Raw genomic sequence first — 24,432 nt, 5'->3', positions numbered from 1 at the left:
CGGTTTGCTCTATGTCCTTTCAGGGGTATAACTTTCTACCTAAACGGTATGGAGCAGTGAAGGTAGGATCCCGACCAATTTCCAGATGAGGCAGCGGAGTTGGGAGAGGCTAAGGGAGCATGGGAAGGGAACCACCATGCAGCGGACCAGCGCTTTCTGTCATCCCGTACTGTCCCTCAAGACACTATTATGAAGAAGCGGGTACTGGGGGGTGGGGGAGTCACGAGATTTGCCCGAGAGAGTGTGATTAGTAACGGGCAGGGCTGGGATTTTCTAAAAAAATTTTTATTGAATTTATTGAGGTGACATTGGTTAATAAAATTATATTGGTTTCAAGTGTACAATTCTATAACACATCATTTGTATAAAAAGGTGAAAGATTTATATGCTCTGAAGAGAACCCAGGGTGCCATCTGTATATCTATTGCATTGTGTGCTCACCACCTGGGCTGAGGGTGTAATCCAATTGGTCCCACGCCTGGCACAGCGTATACCGCCCAACAGTACTTGCTGCCATCATTTTCACTGCCTTCACTTCATATTTCACTCACATTGCCAACAAAGAACCTCTGTGCAGTGTGTGTGGTTACTGAGTACAAGGCCTCTTCTGAAATCCAGTCCAGAATGGTCTTTTGAGTGACACCAGGTGAGCTCTTGTCTGTCCTCGGCTATTGAATAGCTGTGTGACCCCAAGTGAGTCACTTAACGTCTCTGAGCCTCAGTTCATTCAGCTGTCAAAACAGAATTGTAATCTTGATCCTAACTCACAGGGTAATTTAACTTTCATTTAAAGAAGACAGCAAATTAACTGGGTAGATTTTTTTTTAGTCTCAGCACTGAAAAAAAGTGTTTTGTGTTTTTTTTTTTTAAAGACTCAAAAAACTGACAGCTGCCAAAATGAGCATCTGGCTTTTCCTTTTCTTTAAAATACGTCTTATTTGATTCCATTCCTTTGGCGTGTTGTAGAATGATGTGATGCCAGAGCTAGAAGGAAGCTGAGATCTTTCTCAACCAACCCTTTGGTTAGCAGTTAAGGAAACAGGGGTCCCAGGAGGCAGAATGATTTCCTTTGAGTCCCCTGGCCGTGGGAGCTGAGGTTGCAACTCTCGTCTTTGATTCCTAGGGACCCATGTTTTCCACATTATTTTGTTGCCTTTTGAAGCGAGGACCTGCTGAGAGTGCCCATTTCTTGATGATGCTCATTTAAGCACAGAAGTCACAATCGGTGTGTCCCTTTCACTGGGGGGAAGGTGTGCAATGCTGCACCCCTCGGCTTTGGCTTGAAGGAGATCTGGGTTTGAAGGGGACCTCTGCCACGGACAGACTAGGAGACCTTGGGCGCCTTCCTTGTCCCTCCTGCAGAGATGTTGCGTTGTGGCTTGTGAAACAAGGATATAGTGCCTGTCACGCAGGGTACTGAGAGGTGAAATGAGATGATGTAGGTGAAGCACGTATAATCAAGTCCCCGGCCCACAGTGAGATGTGATCAGTACTAACTCCATTACAGCTCTTGTTCTAGCAGCCTCAGGGAAGGACCCTACATGAGGGTCCTCCTCACGTCATCCTCTCTCGGGGCAGGGCAAAGGCGGTGGTGTGTCATCCTGCGGTCCGTATAAAGGAGGCCAGAAAACAGGGCGTTAGTATCCATGGCTATGTGCCCAGTGTTATGATCGAGAATAATTGCATTCTAGAAAATCACTGCAACTTCAGCCCTCTCACTCGATATCACTAATGGAGAGTTTAACTATATATTTATTTCATGTTCGGCTGTCAGTGGGTGTTGAGTCCTGAGGAAATCATCCATAAACAGCTTAAACTTCCTAAGGTAAATCTCCTGCCGGAATTTTCTTTCCAGCCACGTTGGCCCTGGGTCTTCGATTTAATTTGCACACGGGAAGCCCGTGGTGGCAGCCCTCTCCTGACCACAGAGCTGGTCTCCAGCACTTGGTGACTTTGGACCCAGGGCCACTGTGAACTCTTACCAACGGTGAAATGTCTCAGAATGAAGCCTTGATAAGGTGGATGCCCAGGAGGCTGATCTTGTAGCCACGGGCGGAGGTCACAGGCTCGCAGGTCGACACACAACTGACCTCTCAGCAGAGCCCCGTGGAGGTGGGAGACGTTTGGGGCTAATCAGCCTCATTAAGAAACTGCTGATGAACTGATGGAACTGAGATGTAGTCACCCTCGGAAGTTGCTTAGCAGAATTGCAACCAAAAAATACAGAAACTTTCCAGCAGATTTCCAGGACCCCAAAGCCCCTCTAGGAGGAAGTAGGGTAGGGAGGTCTTCCTCCCCAGTGGACCCGGAGCCCGCAGATGGGGGCGGGGCCGGGGCTCCTGGTGCCCTATTGTATTTTGTTTCTTTTACACTGAGAGGGCTGTCCCATGGAGTCCCCCCAGTTTCCCCTTTTTACCTCTGGATCCAGCCTCAGGCACTCAGCTATCCACCTATCCCTGAAGACTACTTCACCCCAAGCCACCTTGGTAGGAGAGAAAAGCCTGATGTTGAGAGTTAGAAAACGTTAAGTTTGAGTCCCTGTCTGCCCCCTATTAGCTGTGACCTTTGGCAACTGGCTCAAGGTTCTCGAGCTTCAATTTTGTCCTTTATGAAATGTGGATAGGAGCTGCCTCTCAGCCCGGCCACCTCACTGGGCTGATGTGAGGGTTATGTCCGATAACACACATAGTCAGCTTTTACATCAGTTGTTATTCTGACTGACCACAAGCTGGGGACAGAAGCATTGCTTTCAGTGGGATAGTTGAGTTGTGGTCATTGGACAGCAAAACCAGCAGAAACTTTGAGGCTATCTTTCCCAGGTCAAACTACTTAGTAGAGGGGCTATGCCTGATTAATGCATTCTAAAATTCCTCCTTCAAATGTTTATGCACTTCAAGTGTAAATACATTCAAGTGTGCACACTGAATGCACACCAGCACTAGATGCTGAAAGTTGGACATTTGGGTTCTAGGTGCTGCCCTGGCAGAGCCACCCAGGACAGGGATCCTGCTGTTCAGGGAGCCCAGAGTCTAGAAGGAAATTGGCAGGTGCATCCTCAGCCGCCGTGAAGTAGGTCACGTGCCACGAAGCAGATGGGAAAGTCCGTGTCTCATGAATATCGACAAAACCTTAGAACCATCCTTGACTTCCCCATTTTTAACAGCCCACGGTCGGTCTACCAGCAAATCCTGTCAGCTCTGCCCTCAGAATGTGTCATGAATCTGGCCGCTTCTCATCGCCCCCCACTGCCGCTAGAACTCGTGTAAATGAAAGTCAGAACACGCCACTCTTCTGTCCAGAATCCCAACGTGGCTCATCTCGCTCAGAATAAAACCGGAGGCCCCAATAGCAGGCTACACGGCCCTGTCCCTCCTGGCCCTGGTGCCTTTCTGCTGCCTCCCTCCCCCCCTAGCTCTGCCCGCACATCTGCCTCCTTGCTTTGCTCTGACCTCTCCAAGCACATGCCCACCTGAGAGTTTTTACAGACACTTTGCCTCTAATCCTGGCCTAAAATATTCTTTTTGCAGATATTCACATGGTTGCTCCTGCACTTCCTTCAGGCCTCAGGTCACAGCTCATATGAAAATCGCCATTCTTGATTGCCCTATGCGAAAGGGCACCCGCTCTATCCCATTATGATGACCTTCTTGCTTAATTTGTCTTCAAAGGACTTAATGCCACTGCACACATATTCAGTTATTTAGCTGTTCACTGTGCTCCTCCCATAGAAGGGAAGCTCCGTGGTGGTTTGTTGATTCACTGATGTCTTGCTAATATACAGAACAGCGCCCCAGCACACAGTAGGTACTCGATAAATATAAACAGAGTGTAAAGGCTAGTACACCAGAGACACAGAGAAGGGGTATCTCACAGGACTTGGTAGAGAAGAGGAGGGATCATGAGTACCTTCTGGAGAAGGGGCCACCTGCCCTGAGATGTGAAGAATCAAAAGGTATTGGCTGCATAGAAACGGGGTGGGGGGAGAATGCATTCACTGGAGGGCCCAAAAATTATATGCAAAGGCTGAACGGAATGAAAGGCCATGATGCGACTGGGAAACTTGAAGCAGTTCTACACGAAAAGCAGTCTGGAGTCCTTCCACAACGGTCTAAGGAGGGAATTCAGCCGACTTCCACCACCTCCCCCTCCCCTGCCCTGTGTTCTTTTGTTTCCTAATAATTCATTCACTAGAGGTTTTATGAACTGGGAGATTTTTAAAACCTTTTCCTGAGCCTTGGTCTTCCCAACCTGGGCAATCCTGGGTTTTCTTTACTTCTGTTTTCCTTGGTTTTCTAACAGGCATAACAAGTCCAGATGAAGAGAAGGAAACTTTCATTTCTTTCTTTACATGCTGCTTTGCTGGAACCCAAACACCGTGAAATGAGTTGGTGAAGTGCCAGGAATGATCACATTCAGAGTGTTGGCAAAGGGCCACGTGGGCCAGGCCGGATCAGCCGACCCTCGGGAAGCCAGGGGAATGCTGTCCGGACCCTAGAGTGGACCCTTCAGCTCCAGTCAAGGGTGACAGCTTTGCCGATGTTTTCGGCCCATGGTTGGATGCTGTGCAGAAAGGAATCACGTTCACTTTGGCGTACCAGGGGCTGAGGGGCTGTTTTCTTGTTTGCTCCTCTGTTCTACTTCTGCAGCGTATCTGGTCTCTTCTCCTCTGTTCTCTCTGTAAGGAACAGGGTGAAGCCCAAGCGTGCTCACCATGGATGGAGGGGAGGGTGACGCACTTTTCAATAATTGCATCTTCAGGGCCCCAGGGCCAGAGATCTCCATGCTCCCGGAGCTGAACCTGACGATAAAGACCGCTGTTGACATTTTAATGCTATGTCCATGCATGTACTAGTAGACTTGTCCAGAATCCTGGAGTCTCAGCTTCAGACACGGCAGCATAGCCATGGCCATGGGTCCAACCTGCCTTTCCAAACTTATCTTTTTCTACCTGAGATAAACAACAGTTATTTATGAAGACATTAAGATGTGTTAGGCACTGTGCTATACTTCAGAGATAATGATCTCCTTTATTCTCCTCAGTAACCCCCCTCTAAACTAGTTCCATCTTTCTTCACCCTTCTTACCCCCATCATTCTCAGTCACCCCTCACCTGCTTTATTTCTCTTGTGAGCACTCCCCACGACCACGCTCCATATCAGTTCTTTATTCTTATTGGACATTTCTCTCCCAGAGTAACATGAAACGTCAGAAAAGCAGAAACTTTTGTTTTCATAACTGCTGTATCTCCTGTACCTCAAGCACATAGTAGGTGCTTAATAGATATTTGTTGGTGGGTAAACAAATCCATGAGTTAGGATGTATTAGCCTTTTACTGAGGAAGAAACCAAACATTTAAAGGGAAAGTAAATAAATTATGCAAGGTAACATAAACTCAGGATGAGGCTGGGCTCCGCCTGAGCCAGGATGTGATCCCAGGCCAAGTGACTTCAAAGACACTCCTTTGATTTATTTTTTAAATTTTGGTTTAATTTTTAAAAGATTTTAAATTTATTTTATATTTAGGCAGTGGGGAAGGGAGGGAGAAAGAGAGGGAGAGAAATATTAATGTGTGGTTGCCCCTCATGCACCCTGAACTAGGGAACTGGCGTGCAACCCAGGCATGTGCCCTGATTGGGAATCGAACCAGTGACCTTTTGATTCGCAAGCCAGTGATCAATCCACTGAGCCACACCAGCCAGGACCAAAGACGCCTCTTTTAAAGCATCACTTCACACCACCTACACTCTAGCAGGGCTGGGGGACAAGGGCGAGGCAAGCACAGCACCCATCTCGGCAAAATTTTAGGGGGACATCCAGAAATCCAGTAATCAAAAATAAATAATATTTTAATGCACTATTTTAAAAAAATAAAGACTTCGAGTGCCAAAACCCCATGATAAATAAAACTTCAAAATTAAAAATCGAGAAAGGATCAGTTATACTGCTTTTGACGTTTGCCTCAGGCTCCAGTGTGGTTTAGCCCAGCACTGGTCCCTGTTTATTGGAAACGTTGATACTCTCCTGGTTCCTGCTCTCTGCTCTATCCACAGTTACCTGTTGAAAATCTTATTCTTCAGGCACGTCTTCCTTGCAGGCCTTCGTTCCCATGCTCCCGGACCTTGGGGTATTTGTCTCTTGGACCGTTTTCACTTTCCTGCATTTTACAGATCTCTACAAGCCACGGTAGATTGGTCCGATACCACTGTGTGCCATCCCTCACACACTGCTGCTCCGCTGGCCGGCTCCACACACTCTGACTTCCTCACCTCGCTGACCAGTGCCCACTGGGACGCGGGCGTTGGCGTCGCTCACCAGCCAGCAGTGCAGTGTGTCAGAACCACCGTCCCTACTGCCGTGTTGCTCCTCCATCACTGGACCGTTTCGTTGCATTTCCCTTATTGTTTTGTGAACATGAGTGGAAAACAGATAAATGAGCGAGACGAGTCTAGGCACCTAATCTAATCTAATTGAATCAAAAATGGAAATCATCAGCCATGCCAAAAGTGGTGCTTGCTGGGCTTCCGTCGGGGGTTTGCTGCACGTGTCTGCCGACTGTGTGTCCACACGTGGGGGAAACGAACAGAAGTCGAGGATGTGTAAAAAATGCTGAAGATGTATTATCAAAGGTTGCGTCAAAAGGTGGTGTTTTATCAGGTTTTGAGACTTCTCAAATATTTTTAAAATTAATTTTTTTTTTAGTTCTGGAAACATCCTTGTAATATCATTATAATTATTAATCTAGAATATACTCTATGCTAGGCTCTTTACATTTATAACTCACATAATCCTCATAACATCTCTAGGCAGGAAGTCCTTATATCACTGGTCTTGTCTGTTACAGGTGAGGAAACTGAGGCACAGAGAAGCTGAGTAACTTGCCCAGGGTCACACTGTTCATTAGCACGTGTCACAGACAGACTGTGAACCCAGACAGTCTGACTCCAGAATCCCAGCTTTCTTATACCAAACCTGTCACATGATAGTTTTCATCAGACTTCATGTATTTTACATTTGCACATATTTATTTTTGTTCTTAATTCCATGAGCATTACATCCAGAAGGAGTGTCTTGCCCGTGGGCCTCTCGGAGAAAGGGTTGCCTTTCCACGTTGCCTCCACTGACGTGCTGTGAGCCCTCTGTCCTTCCCAGAATGCCCCGCGGCATTTATTTCTCTTCCTCTGGAAGTGCTTTTCTGTCCTTTTACTCCAACACGTGTAACCCCTCTTACCCCACTGGGTGGATTTCGTCTTTGCATCGTGCACAACAGCACACAGCACACGCTGCAGAGAGAGCAGAGGAAATGGGGCCTGCCCGGGAGGAGGGGCCTCTCAGGTCCCAGGAGGCCTCAAGATTCCATGGTTTTTCACGACCATTCCGTCTGGTGGACGGAAAGCAGTACCAAGTGCTGTACGAATGCAGAGGGCGTGGCGGGCCCTCACTGCTGAAGAGTGCAGCAGTGGGTGAGTGATGAGAATGTCCTGTGGCATAGGACCCTTCCGGAATACCGGCAGCCAACGTGTGCCATTCACATGGTGGATTTAGCACCAGGTTAGTTCCAGAAAAATTCCACCTTCAAGTCCCAGCCAGATCGTAGAAGCTTGGATTTGGGAAGGGAAGCTTCATGCGTAAAATATGGATAATTACTCATACGGTTGTTGTGACAGCAAATGGAAGGAGATCTGAAAAGGCTTCCTACGCTCTAATGCAATGAGGAGGCCCAGAGGTGAACATACTTTTCCTGGGTGCATTTCCTCGTGCCCACTCCATATTCTCACACTCTTAGAGCCCTGCGTGTGCTGGATACCCTGCTTTACCCCTGGATCCCGCCTCCATCCTGCTCCACCCGTCTCTGCTCTTTCAGGCTTATGCTCACCATCAGCTTCCCTGCTCTGGCTTCTGACTGGGTGTCGCCAGCGAGGGGCCCTGGCAAGAGGCTGGAGCAAGGAAGAAGCATGAGGCCAGGGAATTTATTCCATTACCCCCCAGCTCATCCCCAGGGTCCCACTGGGTTGGCTGTGTTCCTCAACTGGGGCCACTGCTCCCCTAAAGGCAGCCCTCTCCACCTGATGCTGTCCTTCATCTGTCCCTTCAGGTCTATGGACAGTGATAGCCAGTGCTGGGCACTGCACTCTCACTATGGTTTCTCTACCCACCCCCCCACATGCCTATAGGCATAGTCCCTCTACCAAACTTTCCCCAAGTTACCCTCAAGTGTGTTACCATTTCCTGCTGGGACCCTCACTGGTTCACCTACTCAAGGCCTTCACTTTTTCATGAATTAAACATGTGAGTGTGTGTCCAGATGCCCAGTCCAGTGCCTCACTCAGAGTAGGAGTTCAGTGGCGGCTGTTTTCTTTCCCTTTCCTATCAGCTCTGTTCTACTGGGCCAGGGATCCAGCGATTATTTTTAATGAGCAAAATTGCAGATTCAGAGCACAGCACAAGCCCTGTGTCAATTATCAGCCAGGGGGCCCTATAGGAGACGGTAGCAGCCACCACATTAGAAAGTCCTGATGGTATAGGACCCAGGAGGGCTGCCAGAATCCTATCACGTGGCCCTTTCAAGAGCTGCTCTCCAGCTCCTCTTGGTTCTTCCTGATTCTCCCGGCACATGGAGCCCTGCTTGAGGGTCTAAGTGATTTTACAGCCATGGAGATTGTAGGCAGGAGAGATTCGTGTTATTCAAAGACTGCCCCCACGGATGTGTTCTGAATCCTCTGAACAGCCCATTGCAGTCTCCCTGCGGTTGGCTCTTTAATTTTTAAAGCGTTTGAATTCCTTACCAAGTTTATAGCTTCGGTGACTGTAAATTTGTTATATGTACCATTGCTGAAGCCTCAATTCTTGCTCCTAAGAAATTCCGGCACTGTCTGCGGGCAGCTAACTGTCAGGGGTCGGGCTGCAGAGAGCAGTGAGGGGCTCAGGTGGTGTTCAGAGTGGGGTTCAAAGCATACTTCTGGTGACATGTTGCAAAGTCAGCTCCATGCAAATAAAGACAGCAGCAAGGTGCTCCATCTAAATGCTTCATGCTGATACTTGGGAAAAGGAGCCGCCAGAGAGACAACTTGCAATGACACACCAATGCAATCCCAGAAAAAACACAAAGGGCACGGAAAGAGAAGGGAACTGACATCTGTTCGGGTGCCTGCTACATGCCAGGCATTGTGCTAGATGCTTTCATTAGCGGGTTAGCATTTCAACTCTCACAGCACCCCAGTGAAGTCGTTGGAATCATCACTCCGATTTTACAAGCCAGAAAACCGGTTTAGGAAGGCAAGTGTCTTGTTCAAGGCCTTGTTCAGATAGAACCAGAGTCCAAGCTAGGTTGGTTTCTAAGCCCTTGTTTGTTCCTAGAACAGACAGTGACTGCGACTCTCATGAGGAGGTTCAGGAATGACCACGATCCAAAAGGAGAAAGGGTTGATGTGGACACAAGGAAATCAAGGGAGGACACAGAGGCGACTGAGGGTGAGGAGCGGGCCGGGGTCTCAGAGCAGTCCCTTAACTCAAGAGTGTGTGATGGTAATGCATAGCAGAATGGGGATGCTTTTGTCTTTCTTCTTTCCCTCTCTTTAAGCTGCACCTGATTGAGAGAGAATATTGTGTTTTTGAAGAAACCATTTCTGAGATCCACACCAGCCTTACAATCCTATTCGTCTCTGCTTTGTCTCTCCTGTTCTCCTTATTCAAGAAAGGTTTATGACCAGCCGATGCCGACAAGCTGCAACTCTGGAAAACCCCAGGACTTCATCCCATTATATGGCGTTTGCAAAGCCCTGAGCTTGCAGGGTTGGGTCCAGGTATTCCAGGCATAGAAAGCTGACACTCTGCTTTGGTGAGGAGGCCAGCACGCAACCTGTTTCCTCCACTCCTGACGGAGAGCAGAAAGCCGAGAAGCAGAACATTTGCCTGACATTGATTGGCTTTAGACATTATGGTACGTGATTGAGTCAGTCTAGTGGACATTTGTCACATATGGTTGCCCCATACCTTCCCTATATTTTGGTCATGTCCCCTATTACACATCCTGCCTTCTTCAATTCTGAGATTCAAGCTTCTGTGAGAGAGAGTGGCACAGCAACACCGGCCTCCTGGGAGGTTCAGGGGTAGGTAAAATCTGCCCTCCCAGGAGGGCCAGCTGCTGAACTTAGGCCATCTGGAGCCAAACAGGTTTGATTCCTCTGTCCTTCCCTTTGAGTCTCTACTGGGAGATAACTGGTAAAAGCCTTTGGGTGTCCAGCTTCCGCCATGGGCATTAGCAGGGGCGGCTTGTTCTCCTGGAAAGCAGGCTGCCCATTCTGACTGGTGGGTCTCCTTAACGCCACCACCTTAGAGGCCAGGAGAAACCAAGGCACCCTGTCCACCGCCTATCAGCACATTCTTTCCCTCCGACAGGACACAGATTAAGAGCTTAGTTTTCAAAAGGCTTTGATGCGTTTTTTAAGCATTTACCCTCAGGATTATTTCTTTTTCTTCCTCTCTCTTTTGTTCTCCCAACTTCCAGCCAGCTGATTAAAATTCTAGTTAAATTGAAATACACTTTCAAACTGGGCCATTCCGAGTGAAGCACTGGATTTACTAGAGGTCTAGCACTTTTGATTAATCTTTAATTAATATTTCACTTTAATTTTTCAATGCCACCTTTAAGACACAGAGCTATGTTGGAACCTCCAACTCATTATCTTATCATTTTCAAAGGCAGGACTGACTGCCGGAGAGTTAAAAAAAAGAGTGCCATGTAGTCAGTCATTTCCTTCTTGGAAGTCAACTTTGTAAAATCTGCCTGATAAAATATATTACACATACACACACACACACACACACGAAAACAGCTAACTGTTTTCTAAAAAAATTCTAACAAGAAAAAAAAAATAAAGCTCTAACGAGGAAAAAAATAATAAAAGATCCAACACAAATCAGCTGCGAGAAAGGTATTGTAATATAAGAGAAAATACTATTGGGCCATGTTAACATTAATTCATCTTTGCTATTTATCCTAATTATTGTATGTTTCTATTGGTGTGCCACGTAATTGCTGAAGATGTGGTTTATAATTTCATTCCCACTGCCGAGTGTAGAGAAGCCACTGGAGGCACTGTGATGCTGAAAGAACAGGCGCGGTGAGACCATAGGAAAGGACGCAAAGATGATTTATGTAACTTTCTTTTCCTATCTGCAGTTCATTAAGTCACTGTCTTCTCGCAGTGACCAAGTGAAAATTAAAGTACTTCAGAGAAGAGCTTGGGGTTCAGCATCATTAGAGGAAGAGAAATGGGTGCCTTGATGAACTTGACTGCAGAAATCTATAGAGCACAGCTTAATCAGCCTCTACATTGATCTCGGATGCTCAGAGGCAGGTTTAAGATTGAACAAATCTTTTTAATGCATATTCTTTCCCTTTGAAATGCAGTATATGATGCATGAGAGTGATTTAGAGATTACCCCAGCCTTCAATTTCATGGAGTGAAATTGCACATAGCACTTTCTTTCCAGGTTTTCATGGAAAAGCAGGAAGAGAACAGATACTCTTCATGGAGCTGCCTCCTCCCTGAGATGCCCTGTTCATGCTTCGGAAAAGCCTCATCTGTACAATGGCAATTACTTAGAAGAGAGGGGTATTACTTGCTGTCCAAAGGATCATCACCAAGTTGGGCCGCTGGCATTTCACTTCCTTTTTAAGTGCAGGCCCAGAGAGACTAGCAGAACCTGTGTATCTGGGCTGGCGAGAAGCTGTGAGCAGGATGCTCTCCGCTAGCAATACATCATCTCCCTCCTCATGGGGAGGGGTAGCTGCACACGAAGCAGGTAGGCAAGGCACGAAGGCTTTGGTGTCGGACAAGCTTGGCCTCGGATCCTTGCTTCTCCGCTTACTCCCAGTCCTTGAGCAAGTTACCTAAATTAGCTGAGTTCCAGATTCCTCAACTGCTAAAAGGGGCCGATGACACTTATCTCATATGGTTATGGAGGAAATTAAGGGGAGTCCTTGATGGGGACAAAAGGTAATGGCAGCCATCTCACGGTTACGCAGAAGCAGATTTTATTGGAGAAAATTACAAGCAGAAATTTACTAGCAAGACTAGTCTCCCATCCTCTCCTCTGCCACAGAGTGGTGTCCAGCAGCCAAACTGGCTGGGCACAGGGTGAGGCTGTGATCTGGCAGTGGGACCCGCTCCTTTTATAGGTCAAGTGGGAGTTCTCAAAAGACTGGCAAGAGCAATTTGGTCTTGTGCCTCAGTTGCTCAAGAGAGTTGTAGGTAAACATCATGCAGCTGGACACCAGCTCCTCATGGGATGTTTATTCCTGGGATGATGTCAGCTCCAACTTGTGGGGGGTGTAAGCCCCTCCAACTGGAAGAATAAACAGTCAGCCACCCAGAGTGACATGTGCTGGAGATATGAAGGATCTTGGAAGAGAAGGTGGCAAGGCGGAGGCCGTGCCTTGGATTATACGTACAGTTGAGCATACAGGCCACTTCCCCTTGACCCATCTGTTTTGTGAATCAAGATTTGCTTCATGGCCCCTCAGGAATGGAACTGCGGTCCAATGACAATGTACTTAAATATCCTAGCCAGCTGCGACCTGCTCTTCCCAATCCCCTCTCTGGCTGTCCTCCTCTGCCACACCATGAGTGCAGCCTTGGCACTGAAGTCAAGCTAGCATAAGGCAAGATGTAATTAGGTTTCTGTGAAGGGTGTTTTTGTTGTCGTTATCTTCCAATTCAATAAAACAGGCATTCACTTAGTACCTCCTAGGTGCCGGGGAATATAACAGTGCGAGGGGGGCTACCAACAACAATAACTCCTAATAGTTATTGAGTTTTACTGCCTACAGGCAGTACTCTAAGCGCTTTATATAATTTATATAAAAATATATCTAACATATAACACCTGCCTTTGAGTTAGGTGAAGAATCCGTCACTTAGCCAACTGAATGGGCAGTGCTAGCGTTAAGCACCATAAGGGTGTAATAGACAGAATGCTACTGGAGCACAGAGAGGGGTTTTGAGGAAGGCAAGAGGGGACATTGAAGCCAGAAAGCTGGGTAAGAGCCAGATAGGAGAGGGATGGAAGGAAGGGCACAAACAGAGCCACAACAGTGTTGATGATGATGGCGATCAAACCCACGGAGGAGGAGGGAAAAGATAAGCAGGAGTGGAAAGGAAAAAAAAATTTCATCGGGTGAAATTGCACTGTCCAAAGGATCATCATCAAGTTGGGCCACCGATGCAATATGGTGTCAGAGGCATAGATTCCCAGCCACCATCAACACACCTCTTGGGCAGGTTTTCAACATAGTTTTCACTTATCGACTTAGAAGGAACCATGAGAAGCACACATAAATAGGTCCATTACAGACTTTGTTGACACTGCCAAAACGCAAGGCGTCCTTCTATAGTCTGCAGGTTGTCTCTCCTCCTCTCACCTGTCATTCTCGCTGGCCAAGGTAAACATACCGTAAAGAAAAAATGTTTCTTTCTTCCCAAGATCCTATAATCCCTTTGTAAATCCAGTGAGATATTTTGTATTAAAACACTTTGAAAATGGTACCAGGACCCAGCACGCTGGCAAAATTGGGTTCCTTCTTTGTAATCAGAGCTCACAGGGTGGAGACAGACACGGACAGGTGGCTGAAGGTCAGCGATGAGGCAGCACAAGGACAGGGCACATGGCACATGGGTGACTCAGGTCTTCTCCACACTGGTCTGCAGGGTGCTCCTCAGAGTATCCTGCCCACAGCCATTCCCACTAGGTAGTGAAACATACATCGGTAGAGCAAAACACATGAGTTCCGTTCATGCATTCACTTGCAGCGTAGCATTTGTGCAGTGCCTGTGGACACTAGGGCCAAGGGTCTCCCAGTGCAAGAGGAAAATGGACATGTAAAAAATAATAGCATATTACTTGTGCCAAATGTTACACGACTGTCCTGGCGCAAAGAAGGGAGACAGCTGGTGGGGTGAGGATTGACACAGTGCAGGAAATCCTTCCCAAAGGTGAGCACACCACTGGTTTGAGGTCAGATCACACACACACACACACACACACATCTTACAGAGAAAGTCTCAAAGGTTCAGGTTAATGCTCTATGAGGCCCAAGTCTTCAGGAAAAGTCATCAAGGAAGAAGCATGGGAAAGAGAATAAGGTTAGAAGACCTTGGTAAAGCTTTCTTTGGCAAGTTAAGTTTCCAGAAAATATGAGTGTCCTCTTCTAGTGTTATCATGGCACCTGCTATGGAAAGACCCTACTCTACGAAGTATGCTGGGGACGAGGACAGGAATGCAAACATTTCTGAGGGTCTTCCCTTTGGCAGGTGCTATGTATATGGAAAATTTCATTTCTTTCTTATGACACCTTTGATGTTGGGTATGAAAGGCTAGATCCATTTCACCATTGACTGGAAATTGTGACTTGGGCTTTTAAAATACTTTGTCTAGCCCTGGTTGGTGTAGCTCAGTGGGTTGAGTGGGGGCCTGCAAACCAAAGGGTTGCTGGTTCGATTCCCAGTCAGGGCACATGCCTGGGTTGAAGGTCAGGTCCCCAGTTGGGGGCATGTGAGGGGCAACCACACACTGATGTTTCTCTTCCTCTCTTTCCCCTTTCCTTCCCCTCTCTCTAAAAAATAAATAAAATAAAAAAATAATAAAATACTTTGTCTAAGGCCATGCAGCTGATACAAGTCAGGCCTCTTTTGTTTCAAAGTGTATGTTTGGTTCACTGCACAGTCCTGTCCTGAAAGCATTAGCCAACACCAATACTTCAGCAAATAATGCCTTTCCCATGTGCATAATCAAATGTGAGAATGTAAGATATTTTATATACATCAAGTAGATTAATATGAGGGGCTAGGATTGTCATTATTTTGGTACTATTGAAGACTTCCCATTGTTTTCCACTTCCAATTTTTTTTTTGAGTCTTGTCCATAGGGGGCTACATTTTTGGAGATCCTAGCCAGCTAATTATCTAATACAAGTGCAGTGTAACACCTGCTCTTCAAGTTATAATCTCTCTTCTCCTGGTCAAGGACTAATTTGAATGATAAAAGAATCTGTGTATCCTCAGACTCTGAAGCCCTTAAAGAGATATTTATCACCACTGACTGGAAAATCAGAATGCAAGTGTCTTGAAACTCTTTATCTTTTCAAACGTAATTAATTACCTTGCTTAAAACTCTTATGAAGTAAGTGGTGCAGGTATCACAATCTTTATCTTAACTTTATCCATTCATTCATTCGTTTTACAAATATTTATTAATGGATTTTTAAAAATCTAAGCCCCAGAGAGATAGCTGATATTGCCCTAAGTCTCCCAAGCTAAGGACAGGCTCGAACCAAGGCACCTGGCTCTGGGTTCTGAATTTGGGCCATTTGCGACTGAATTGTCTTGCCTGAGTGTTGATTCTAGTCTAGGTCTTTTGGATACACATTCTTGATGCCTTAGCTGACTTATTCTATCGTGGGAAAGATCCTGACAGAAGCAGTGCCTTCTAAATCAACTCCCACTCGCCTCCAAACTCCCCTGGAAATGTGGCTGTGAGTAGTGCTGCAGCTTCAGACGCCCCGAGAAACTCTGTGAAGGGACTTCTGCACTAACTCAGCTACAGCGGGTGGGGCTGCTTAATTGCCGCACGGAACTGAGTGCATTTACTACTCAGCATGAAAGAGCTTGGTTTCTTTTTTTTTTTTTAAAGACTGAGTATACTTTCTTGAATGACTTGATGCGTTATGAAAACTTTCCTAGAAATTCAGTGAGACGTTCCATAACAGAGCACGTTCTCCCTTCTCTTGACATAGAAAATGTGTCAACGCACACGCCCCGTACTTCTCAGACGGAGGATGGCTGGAAAAGACACTGGAAATGGTGCTCAAGCCCGTCTGTGGATTAGCTCTCTGGCGCCTCTGGTGGCCCTGCTCCTGCCTGTCCCTTGTCCACGTCCCCCATCCAAGCCTGGATCCCTCCTTCCCAACCACCACCACTGCGCCCTTTACAGACATCCATGAATAATAAAGTTGTCTTGTGTTCATGTCCTGCTCCCCCCTCCACTTACTAACTCTGTGCTTCCTAAAGGCAGAGATTCTGTTTCAACATTTGTGCCCAACACAGTGGCTGGCACAAAGCACAAAAGTTTGTTGGCAGAAGACAGCGATGCTGGAAATCAGGGATTCACAGTCCTTGGCTAATTACTCATTGTTGTTGCTGATTTTTTTTTTTTTTTAGTTTTGAAAGGTAAGACTCTTTTTATTACGCTGGTACATTTTACTCTCTTCCTTTCAGAATCCTAATAAAAAAACAACTTTGTTTCTGCTTACTTCAAGCAAACCCCCACACACCAAACCAACAAAGGAAACTATGAAAACATCACCTTGGTGATAGGGAAGGAGGCGAAAGGTTTTAACGTAAACAAAGACATCTGCAGCTGGAGTAAGGAAATCAAAGAGGAGTCGAGTCTGGTATGGGGCCAGGCCTCTCCATCCTGAACCTGCCCCTCGGGGCCTGGAAGCTGCCCTCCTCGCTTCTGAAGCAAGAAACAGACCAAAAGCCCTCCAGATCGCAAAAAACGCACACCGATCGGTCTATTTTAAACAGCACACTGGCACTCTGCAGTGGTCACCCCGCCCCTTCCCCAGGTTCCCTTCTTCTTGAACACGGGCTTCTCGGCGCCCCGGAGGCCGCAGACAAAGGGGCAGCTCTCCCGGTTCCTCCGCGCCACGAGGATCAGGTAGACCACGGAGGCTCCCAGCAGGAGGAGCAGGACAGTCAGGAACAGCCCCTCCAGGACGGCTCTGGTGCTGCAGGGCAGGGCGGAGTAGAACTGCCTGCCCCCGGAGGAGCAGTGCCTCAGGCACGTCTCCTTGGACAGGTAGTTGTTTTTGTTGCCCCAGCACCCCCCGTAGATGAAGTTATGGCAGGTGTTCTTCTGGGCGTCAAAGTACCAGCGTGGGAAGGAGGAGCGGCACGGCCCGGTGACCGCCCTGGCCAAGCACTGTTCTTCGTAGCTGAAAATGTCGCTGGGGGGGTCCTCGAAATCCTGCCTCCTGGGCACACCCGGGACCGAGGAACCCGCTCCATTCCTGCCGGTGGGCAGGTCGTCAGCCGTGTTGTCCGTGACGTTAGCGCACTTCTCAAGGCACTTCTCTCTGGTCAGGTGGTTGTTGTCGTTCCCACCACAGCCTCCATACACAAACTGCTGGCAGGACCCGCCCGTGGCGTTGTACCACCACCTGCGGAGGGCAGCCTGGCACCTTCCCTCCATCTGCGGGGCTCTGCAGAAGTCGCGTTCTAGGTCCGCTGCCTCCGCCCCGAAGAGGAGCAGCGAAGCCTGCAGCGCCAGCAGGCACCACCTCGGCCCACACAGCTGCGCCATGACCCGCTCCACCTGGCCGTGCAGGTGAGGCCTCCGGCCGCTGGCCTTTGAGGTCCCGCGATCTAGGCGCGGACGCTCACGTGGAAGTCTCCCAAAGGCCCCTTTCACGGGTGTTCGTTGGGAGGACGCTCTGCCTCCTACGCCCACAATGCGGGAGAACGCTCCTCACTCCTTTGCCCCAGCGACACGCGGCGACTCCCCACCGTTCAGAACCCCGGCACGCGTCCCAATGCTTGGTGGGGGCTGGCGCCAACGGTGGCCTTCTGGAAGAGCCACCCAAGCTGTCCGCCCAGGGAGGGGCGGGGCGCACCTGCCTCGAGGCGGGTCGCACAGAACGCAGGCGCCTCCTTCATTGTTGAGTAAAAGGAGCAACAAAGCAACGGGCTTTAAATACAGCCAGCGCTTTCCTACCGTGAACATACAGAGCACTATGGTTAAAAGCCTCTTACCTTATAGACAAGGTAGGTAAACGTATAAGTGATGTAAAAAATTCATTGAATTGTTCATCAGATGTGAGGTAAATGCCCACTCGGGGCCAGGCGCTGGCTGATGACTGGGTATAGAAAGGAATGACAGGGGTCCTGGAGGAGCTTCCAAATCACTTGGCAGGAAGACGCTGGCCTATTATCAGGCAACGGAAGGAAACCGAGGGTGTAAATGGAAACTAGGGCTGCAACGGAAAATCAGAAACTTCAAAAATAAGAAGCTCATGCTCTTACTTGTTTGCTGCCTTTCTGGGCAAACTGGATGATCTGACATTAATTGGATACTGGTGTGGGCCAGAAGGCAGAACGAAACTCTTCTGATCACAGTATTCGGGTATTTTTGTCCCACCTTGAACTCTGAACTAAATTCTTCCCATCTATCTACCTACCTATCATCTACCTGTCTCTATATCTATAGATTTATATGTTTTATATGTATATTTACATAAATATACATAAAACAGTTCCTTGTGGCCATACTAATAAAGATGAACAAAGAGCTAGTAAATGATAGAGAAAGGGAGGAAGAAATATTTCCCACATTTCTGTCTTTGGAGAGTAATTCTAAACCCGAAGACGGGAAGGACGATTTTGGTTTTGAACCTGTGGCATCTGAGTTCCTGTGGATCATACAAGTACAGAGGAGGGTGCAGAGGGGAAAGATGTCGTAAAGGCACTGTCACAGGGACTGACGTGGGAGAGGGCAGAAGGTTTGGAGCATGGTGGGGGAACACATGAGAACCACAGTCCCAAAATGTGTGGCTGTTACTCCAGACACCTTAACCAAACAGATGAACAGCGATACCAAAGCAGGAGTAGCAGAGGCAGACCTTGGGGAGAATAAAGTCATGTTTATCAGTCAAGAAGCAGAAAGCGAAACAGAGCTGGGTCCACCTTGTGAGACCCATGTGGTTGCTTGGAAGGAGAGATGAATTGCTTTTCTGAAGGACTAAGTGAGAACAGTGGAGACAGAAGACGATGGCCTTCGTTTCCAGCAGCCAGACAGTCAGGCTCCTGCTTTTCCAGAGAGGACCAGGTTCCTCCATGACACACAGCCCCTGTTGCCCACCCCCAGGAAGGACACACTCTCTTGGTTCCCCCCTCTTCTTCCTGCAGCAACCTAAATCAATCACCCTTCCCATATGAAGACTTCAGCCACACGTCATTTATATTTGCCGTCCACGTGACTTTCTCTGTGTGTACACATCGATAGTTCGATTTCACAGCCCCTTTTCTGATTTCATGGCCTCCATAAATATCCCTGCCACTATTATTGTCTGTAACTCTGGCTGCATATTTTCCAATAAAGCAGTGTGCACGAGAATGCATCTTCTTTGCTGGTAAACATTTTATTGAATGGTGCCCCCAGTGCGATTTTGGGCGCCTTCCTGGCGCTGCGGTAGGGGAACTTCCGATGTGAAGTGTGAGAAGACGAATTCACAAAGAAGCCCCAGTAAAGAGGATAAACAGCAGGCTGTGTACCCAAGGTTTCATGGGAAATTGGATGAGGGAGTGGTTCTTTCCACTGTGAAGAGTGGGCACCTTGGCTAGTCTTCAAAATCACCAGGTGAACAAGGGCAGAAGCTCCCTTCAAGCAAAGGACACGGCATGGGCTGATTTATTTTTTTGGCTACTATGTCAAAACACATTGGCAGCAAGGAGTAGAAAACCTGGACCCAACCAGCTTAAATGCAGGGAGATCTGTTATCTCACAGAGCAGGCTGTCCATGGGCAGGCAGGGGTCCAGGCAGGGTCCATCGGGGCTCTGACCCCACTGCACTGTGGCCCTGTCTTCCTTTGTGGCTTTTGCTTCAGCAGCAGTTCCAGATGTCACGGGCAGGCATGTCCATGACCAGGAGAAGAGAAGGGACTGTCTATTCTTTGTGCCACCTTTTAGCATCAAGGGAACAGTTCGCTTAAGTACCCCAATAATTTCTCATCTTACTGGCCTGAATAGGGTCATGTGCCTGCCTCTAAACCATTAAGGGGTATGAGATGACCATGGTGGTCTTTAGACTCCTTGGGATTTGCCCCCTGAGTGATTATGTTTCTGAGAGAGGTCCCGTGAACAAAATCAGCACTCCATCGCTGAAGAGGAGGAGAGCAGGGTTTAAGTGGGCAGCCAGCAGTGTCTGCTACAGCCACTCTGCATATGTTACTTTCCATTTTATTTTTTTAAATCCTCACCTGAGGATATGCCTTTTGATTTTGGAGAGAGAGGAAGGAGGAGAGAGAGAGAGACAGACAGACGGACAAACAGAAATTGGTGTGAGAGAGAAATGTCAATCGGTTGCTCCCCGACAGAACCCGCACCTGGGCACGTGTCCCGACTGAGGATGGAGGCCCTGACTTTTTGGTGCATGGGATGATGCTCCCGCCATCTGAGCCACCCAGCTGGGGCATAGAATCCTCTTTATTTTAAATGAGAAAGAACAAAAATGAAAACGAAATGTGCTAGTAGAACAGGACCGGGCTCAGGAAGATGATTTTCTGGGCAAGAGACTTAGGTTATGGACAGAGTGACACAGTTACTACACAGTTGAACTAAAAACCAACCTAGGAGATTTGAAGAGCTGACTGCCTGTGGGTGAACAGCTGCAGAAATATCCAAATCTCTCCCACGTAGCCATGACACGTGTCCAGTGTGACTGCGCCCTGCCACGTCAGGTAGCTGCTCACTCCAGAATGTGTGCAGGGGTGGAGATGGCGGTCACCTGTTTCTGCACTGTGAGAAGTTTTAAAGGGCTGGCAGCAACTAGAGTTACTTATTGGAAACATATCCTTGTGAAAGGTAAGGCATCATTGGCAGGAAACTCTCTCTTGCATATGCACTTACACAGAGAGCTAATCACTTATTTTTCATGCATTTACACCATTTTTCGCTTTTAGGAAAAATCACATCAATAAATCAATAAGTAATTAAAATTTAAGCATCCAGTCTGGATGCTTAACAGTATATGGAACCCTATAATCCAACTCCTTGTTTTCGACTGGCTTTCCATTTTTAAACACAAACCTATGAGAGACAAAACTCCATTTCTGTTGCAGGAAAATGAGCAGATTTGGGGCTGCTCATGGGTGATTTCCAGAGATTAAGCAAGAGGAATGCTTTGTTGAGTTACCTGCAAATAGTAACTACTGTGACCGTATCCATGGCTGAAGTCCCATTGTGTTTGCACTGAAGCTGGGACTGATGGAGACACTGAAGCAGGCGGCCACATTCACCCAGAGACAAGCCAACGTGAAGCTGTGAAACCAGCTGCAGGAGCAAAGGACCCAGGAGACAGCTGTAGCAGCAGTCTGTTCCCTGAAGTCACTGAGGAACCTCGGAGTATCAAGCACAGTCCTAGTGGGTGGGCTGGGACTGGAGTGAGTAGCTGTGGGAAAGAGCCATTCTCTTAAAGAGAGGCGGGCAGCGTAGGATGTGGGCAGGCCCCAACACTGGGCTCAGAAAACTTGTCTAATGGGCAGCTCTCTAACCACAGCCTCCGAATAACCCGTTGTGTTTGCAAGACAAGACAGACTCTTATTTATTTTGTCACCCTAATTGCCTTCAACACTGGTTCAAGACTTTGTTGGAAGAGACTTTGAAAGGGCAAATTCCAGGTCTCTGCTCCTGGGAAGGTTAAATGATAATCATGCAATGCTGGTTGATTTGTTGATTTTCTCCCACACGGAGGCTCTTTGGAGTCAAGGCTCCGTCCTTTCTCCTGGTTTTCTGAATGATGGGGGCCCATCTTCAGTAAACAAATCCCTGATGCAGCTCGGCCCTAGAAATACTCTCCAGTCCTACGCACCATCCTTTTCCTACAGCAACATGCCAAAGGGATTCTACTGATGTTACTTAGTTATTTTTACAGTATTTGCTTAAAGAAGATGAAACGATCTCAATGAGTTTCTTTAGTGGGATGGGGGTGGGGTTGTATAAAAAAAAAAAAAGAAAACAGAAGGCCAGGGAGTCTTTGTTATCTGGGTTTTACGTGTGGAGTCTCCACAGATTTGCCAGGTTTTAGAGACTGTAAATTCACAATCGCAAGAACATACTTGTTACTAAATCGACCACTTGGAACAATCAGTCCCCATTCAAAAATCAGCCCTCACTTACCGCTAGCGTCTTCGCCGACGTCAGGACAAGTCTCTCACTGATTCTTGTAAAATACATTCTTACAAATATACTCTGTAAGTTGATTATAGAGTAAATTTTCAAATTTTCCAGAACATGGAAGATTTTATGAAGTTAAAAAAAAAAGGCCTGTTGAAGAACTCCCGAATCACAAGCAGAATTACCAACAAACAGTGGTGTGGCAGGAACATAACCAGGCATTATTTGAGAAAGAAGAAAGCCTTAAGGACAATGAGGTCTAGCCATTACAGGAGAGAGTGCCGCACATACCGAAGGGATGGGGAATTTTTTTTTTAAATGTATCTGTGGAACTCTTTTTTTTTAAGATTTTATTTATTTATTTTTAGAGAGAGAAAGGAGGGAGAGAGAGAGAGAGAGAGAGAGAGAGAGAGAGAGAGAGGGAGGGAGAAACATCAATGAGTGGTTGCTGGGGATCATGGCCTGCAACGCAGGCATGTACCCTGACTGGGAATCGAACTTGCGACACTTTGGTTCGCAGCCCGTGCTCAATCCACTGAGCTATGCCAGCCCGGGTGGTATGGGGAATATCGATAAAATCTTTGAATTTGCAAAAATAACTCACTTCATGGTTATGCTAGCAAAGTCAAGCTTAAAGTGAAAGATATGTCATGAAATTATGCAGTTTTGTTGGAAAAAATTAAACCACGGGGGAAAACAAAATGTGACCATTCATTCTTCATTTTAAGAATCAGTGTGTTTATAAACTATTTTTTCAAATTTAAGTGACATACACTTATTTTCATAGTTTTTCATTATAAAATCTAAGGCAACATATTTTAAAGGAAATTCTCATTCCCATTTTAAGAGCCTTCGCTGTAAATGGCCCTGTCCAGGGACCCGTTATGTTCAACGAGACAGCGCTGCTGTGAATGTTCTCTTTCCACCGGGCCCTGCGCTGGCTCACGGGAGGCTACAAGAACCCGGCAGAAAGCATGTCTGGTTTGGAAGCACAACTGTGTCCTTGTGGTGGTTTTAAAATATGTCCACAAGCCCTGGCTGGTGCAGCTCAGTGGATTGAGCGCGGGCTGCGAACCAAAGTGTCGCAGGTTCGATTCCCAGTCAGGGCACATGCCTGGGTTGCAGGCCACGGCCCCCAGCAACCGCACATGGATGTTTCTCTCCCTCTCTCCCTCCCTTCCCTCTCTAAAAATAAATAAAAACAAAATCTTTAAAATATGTCCACAAATGTTTGAATACTTCTCTTTTTGAAAGTCAGACTTTCATTTCTCTCTGCTTGAATGGGGGTGAGTTCATGCGTTGCTTCTAATAATAAGACAGCAGTGATGATGGGTATACCCGATTGACTATGGCTCTCTCCAAAAAGAAAATTCATGTCCACCCAGAACCGCAGAAGGGGACCCTATTTGGAAATAGGGACTGTCAGATGTAGTTAGTTAAGATGAGGTCATTGTGGATTGGGGTGGGTCCTAATCCAATGACCGGTGTCCTTGTATGAAAACCGAGGGAAGAAAGCTGTGTTCAGCTGGAGGCAGAGGCTAGAGCGGTGCATCTGTAAGCCAAGGAACGCCAAGGGTTGCTGGCTGCTACCAGATACGAGGAAGAGGCAAGGAAGGAGGCCTCCCCTGGAGTCTTCGGAGAGAGCATGGCCCTGCTGACACCTTGACTGTGAACTTCTTGCCTCCTGAAGTGGGACAGAATAATTTCCTATAGTTTCAGGCACCCAGTGTGTGGTGCTCTGTTACACCATGACAGCACTAGGAGACTACACGGGGGACTTTAGAGGCTGCACTATAAAGGGCACTGCAGCTTCCTTTTGCTCGTTTGCTCTTGGAGCTCTCACTCGAGGGGAAGTTAGCTGCCGTGGCATGAAGGTACCTGAGCAGCCTACAGAGAGGTCCCCATGGTGATAACTGAGGCCTCCTGCCCATGGCCATGGGAGTGAGTGTTCTTGAACGTGGACCTTCCAGCCCCAGTCAAGCCTCTGCATGACTACAGCTCCAGCCAACCTCTTGAGAAACCCTGCACCTAAACCCCGCCGAAGCTGCTTCCAAATTTCTCACCCACAGAAACCGTGTGATAATAAATATTCACTGTTTCAACCTACTGAGCCTTGCCATGGTGTTTTTAGTGCAGCAACAAACAACAAATACTTTCGTTCCCTCAGATCTAATTTCTCCACCTCCAAAGTTCCTGAAGATCCAACTATAATCGAAACACATTTAGAACTGAACAGAGATTTCTTCTTCCAAGCCTATTAAAATTCTCCATAGCTTCATTTCCACGGCTTGTGCGCCTCCCATTTCTGACAGATTGCAACGTGAGCTTCTGGTCTTCCATTGAACTCCCTCCCTCACAAAGCCCTGTCATCTCTAAGATGTAAAGATTCTACATAAAGGGCAGTTGCCATTATCATAAATGAGATTTATTAGTTTCATTACCTTAGATATTTCAAAAGTGATCTGAAGCTTCTCCTACCCT

At 47.3% G+C, this 24,432-nt stretch overlaps 2 protein-coding genes across 3 annotated transcripts in view; both read right to left on the bottom strand.

The window, feature by feature from the left end:
* CA10 (carbonic anhydrase 10) overlaps positions 1–24,432 on the bottom strand; it is a 451,674-nt gene that overhangs the window by 172,372 nt on the left and 254,870 nt on the right. The gene's annotated exons all lie outside the window — the stretch shown is intronic.
* On the bottom strand, positions 16,223–17,817 carry LOC114503551 (kunitz-type protease inhibitor 2-like). The gene has a single exon (XM_036033716.1). The coding sequence runs from the start codon at positions 17,362–17,364 to the stop codon at positions 16,579–16,581; it is 786 nt and encodes a 261-aa protein (XP_035889609.1). The 5' UTR covers positions 17,365–17,817; the 3' UTR covers positions 16,223–16,578.

Source organism: Phyllostomus discolor, chromosome 8 (genome assembly GCF_004126475.2).
Source record: "Phyllostomus discolor isolate MPI-MPIP mPhyDis1 chromosome 8, mPhyDis1.pri.v3, whole genome shotgun sequence".
NCBI lineage: Eukaryota > Metazoa > Chordata > Mammalia > Chiroptera > Phyllostomidae > Phyllostomus > Phyllostomus discolor.
Note: the sequence above shows the minus strand (reverse complement) of the source record. Positions and strands in the feature narration are given on the sequence as shown.

Excerpts from the sequence above, each read along its gene's own strand:
- LOC114503551 (XM_036033716.1), bottom strand. The coding sequence starts at position 17,364 with ATGGCGCAGCTGTGTGGGCCGAGGTGGTGCCTGCTGGCGCTGCAGGCT.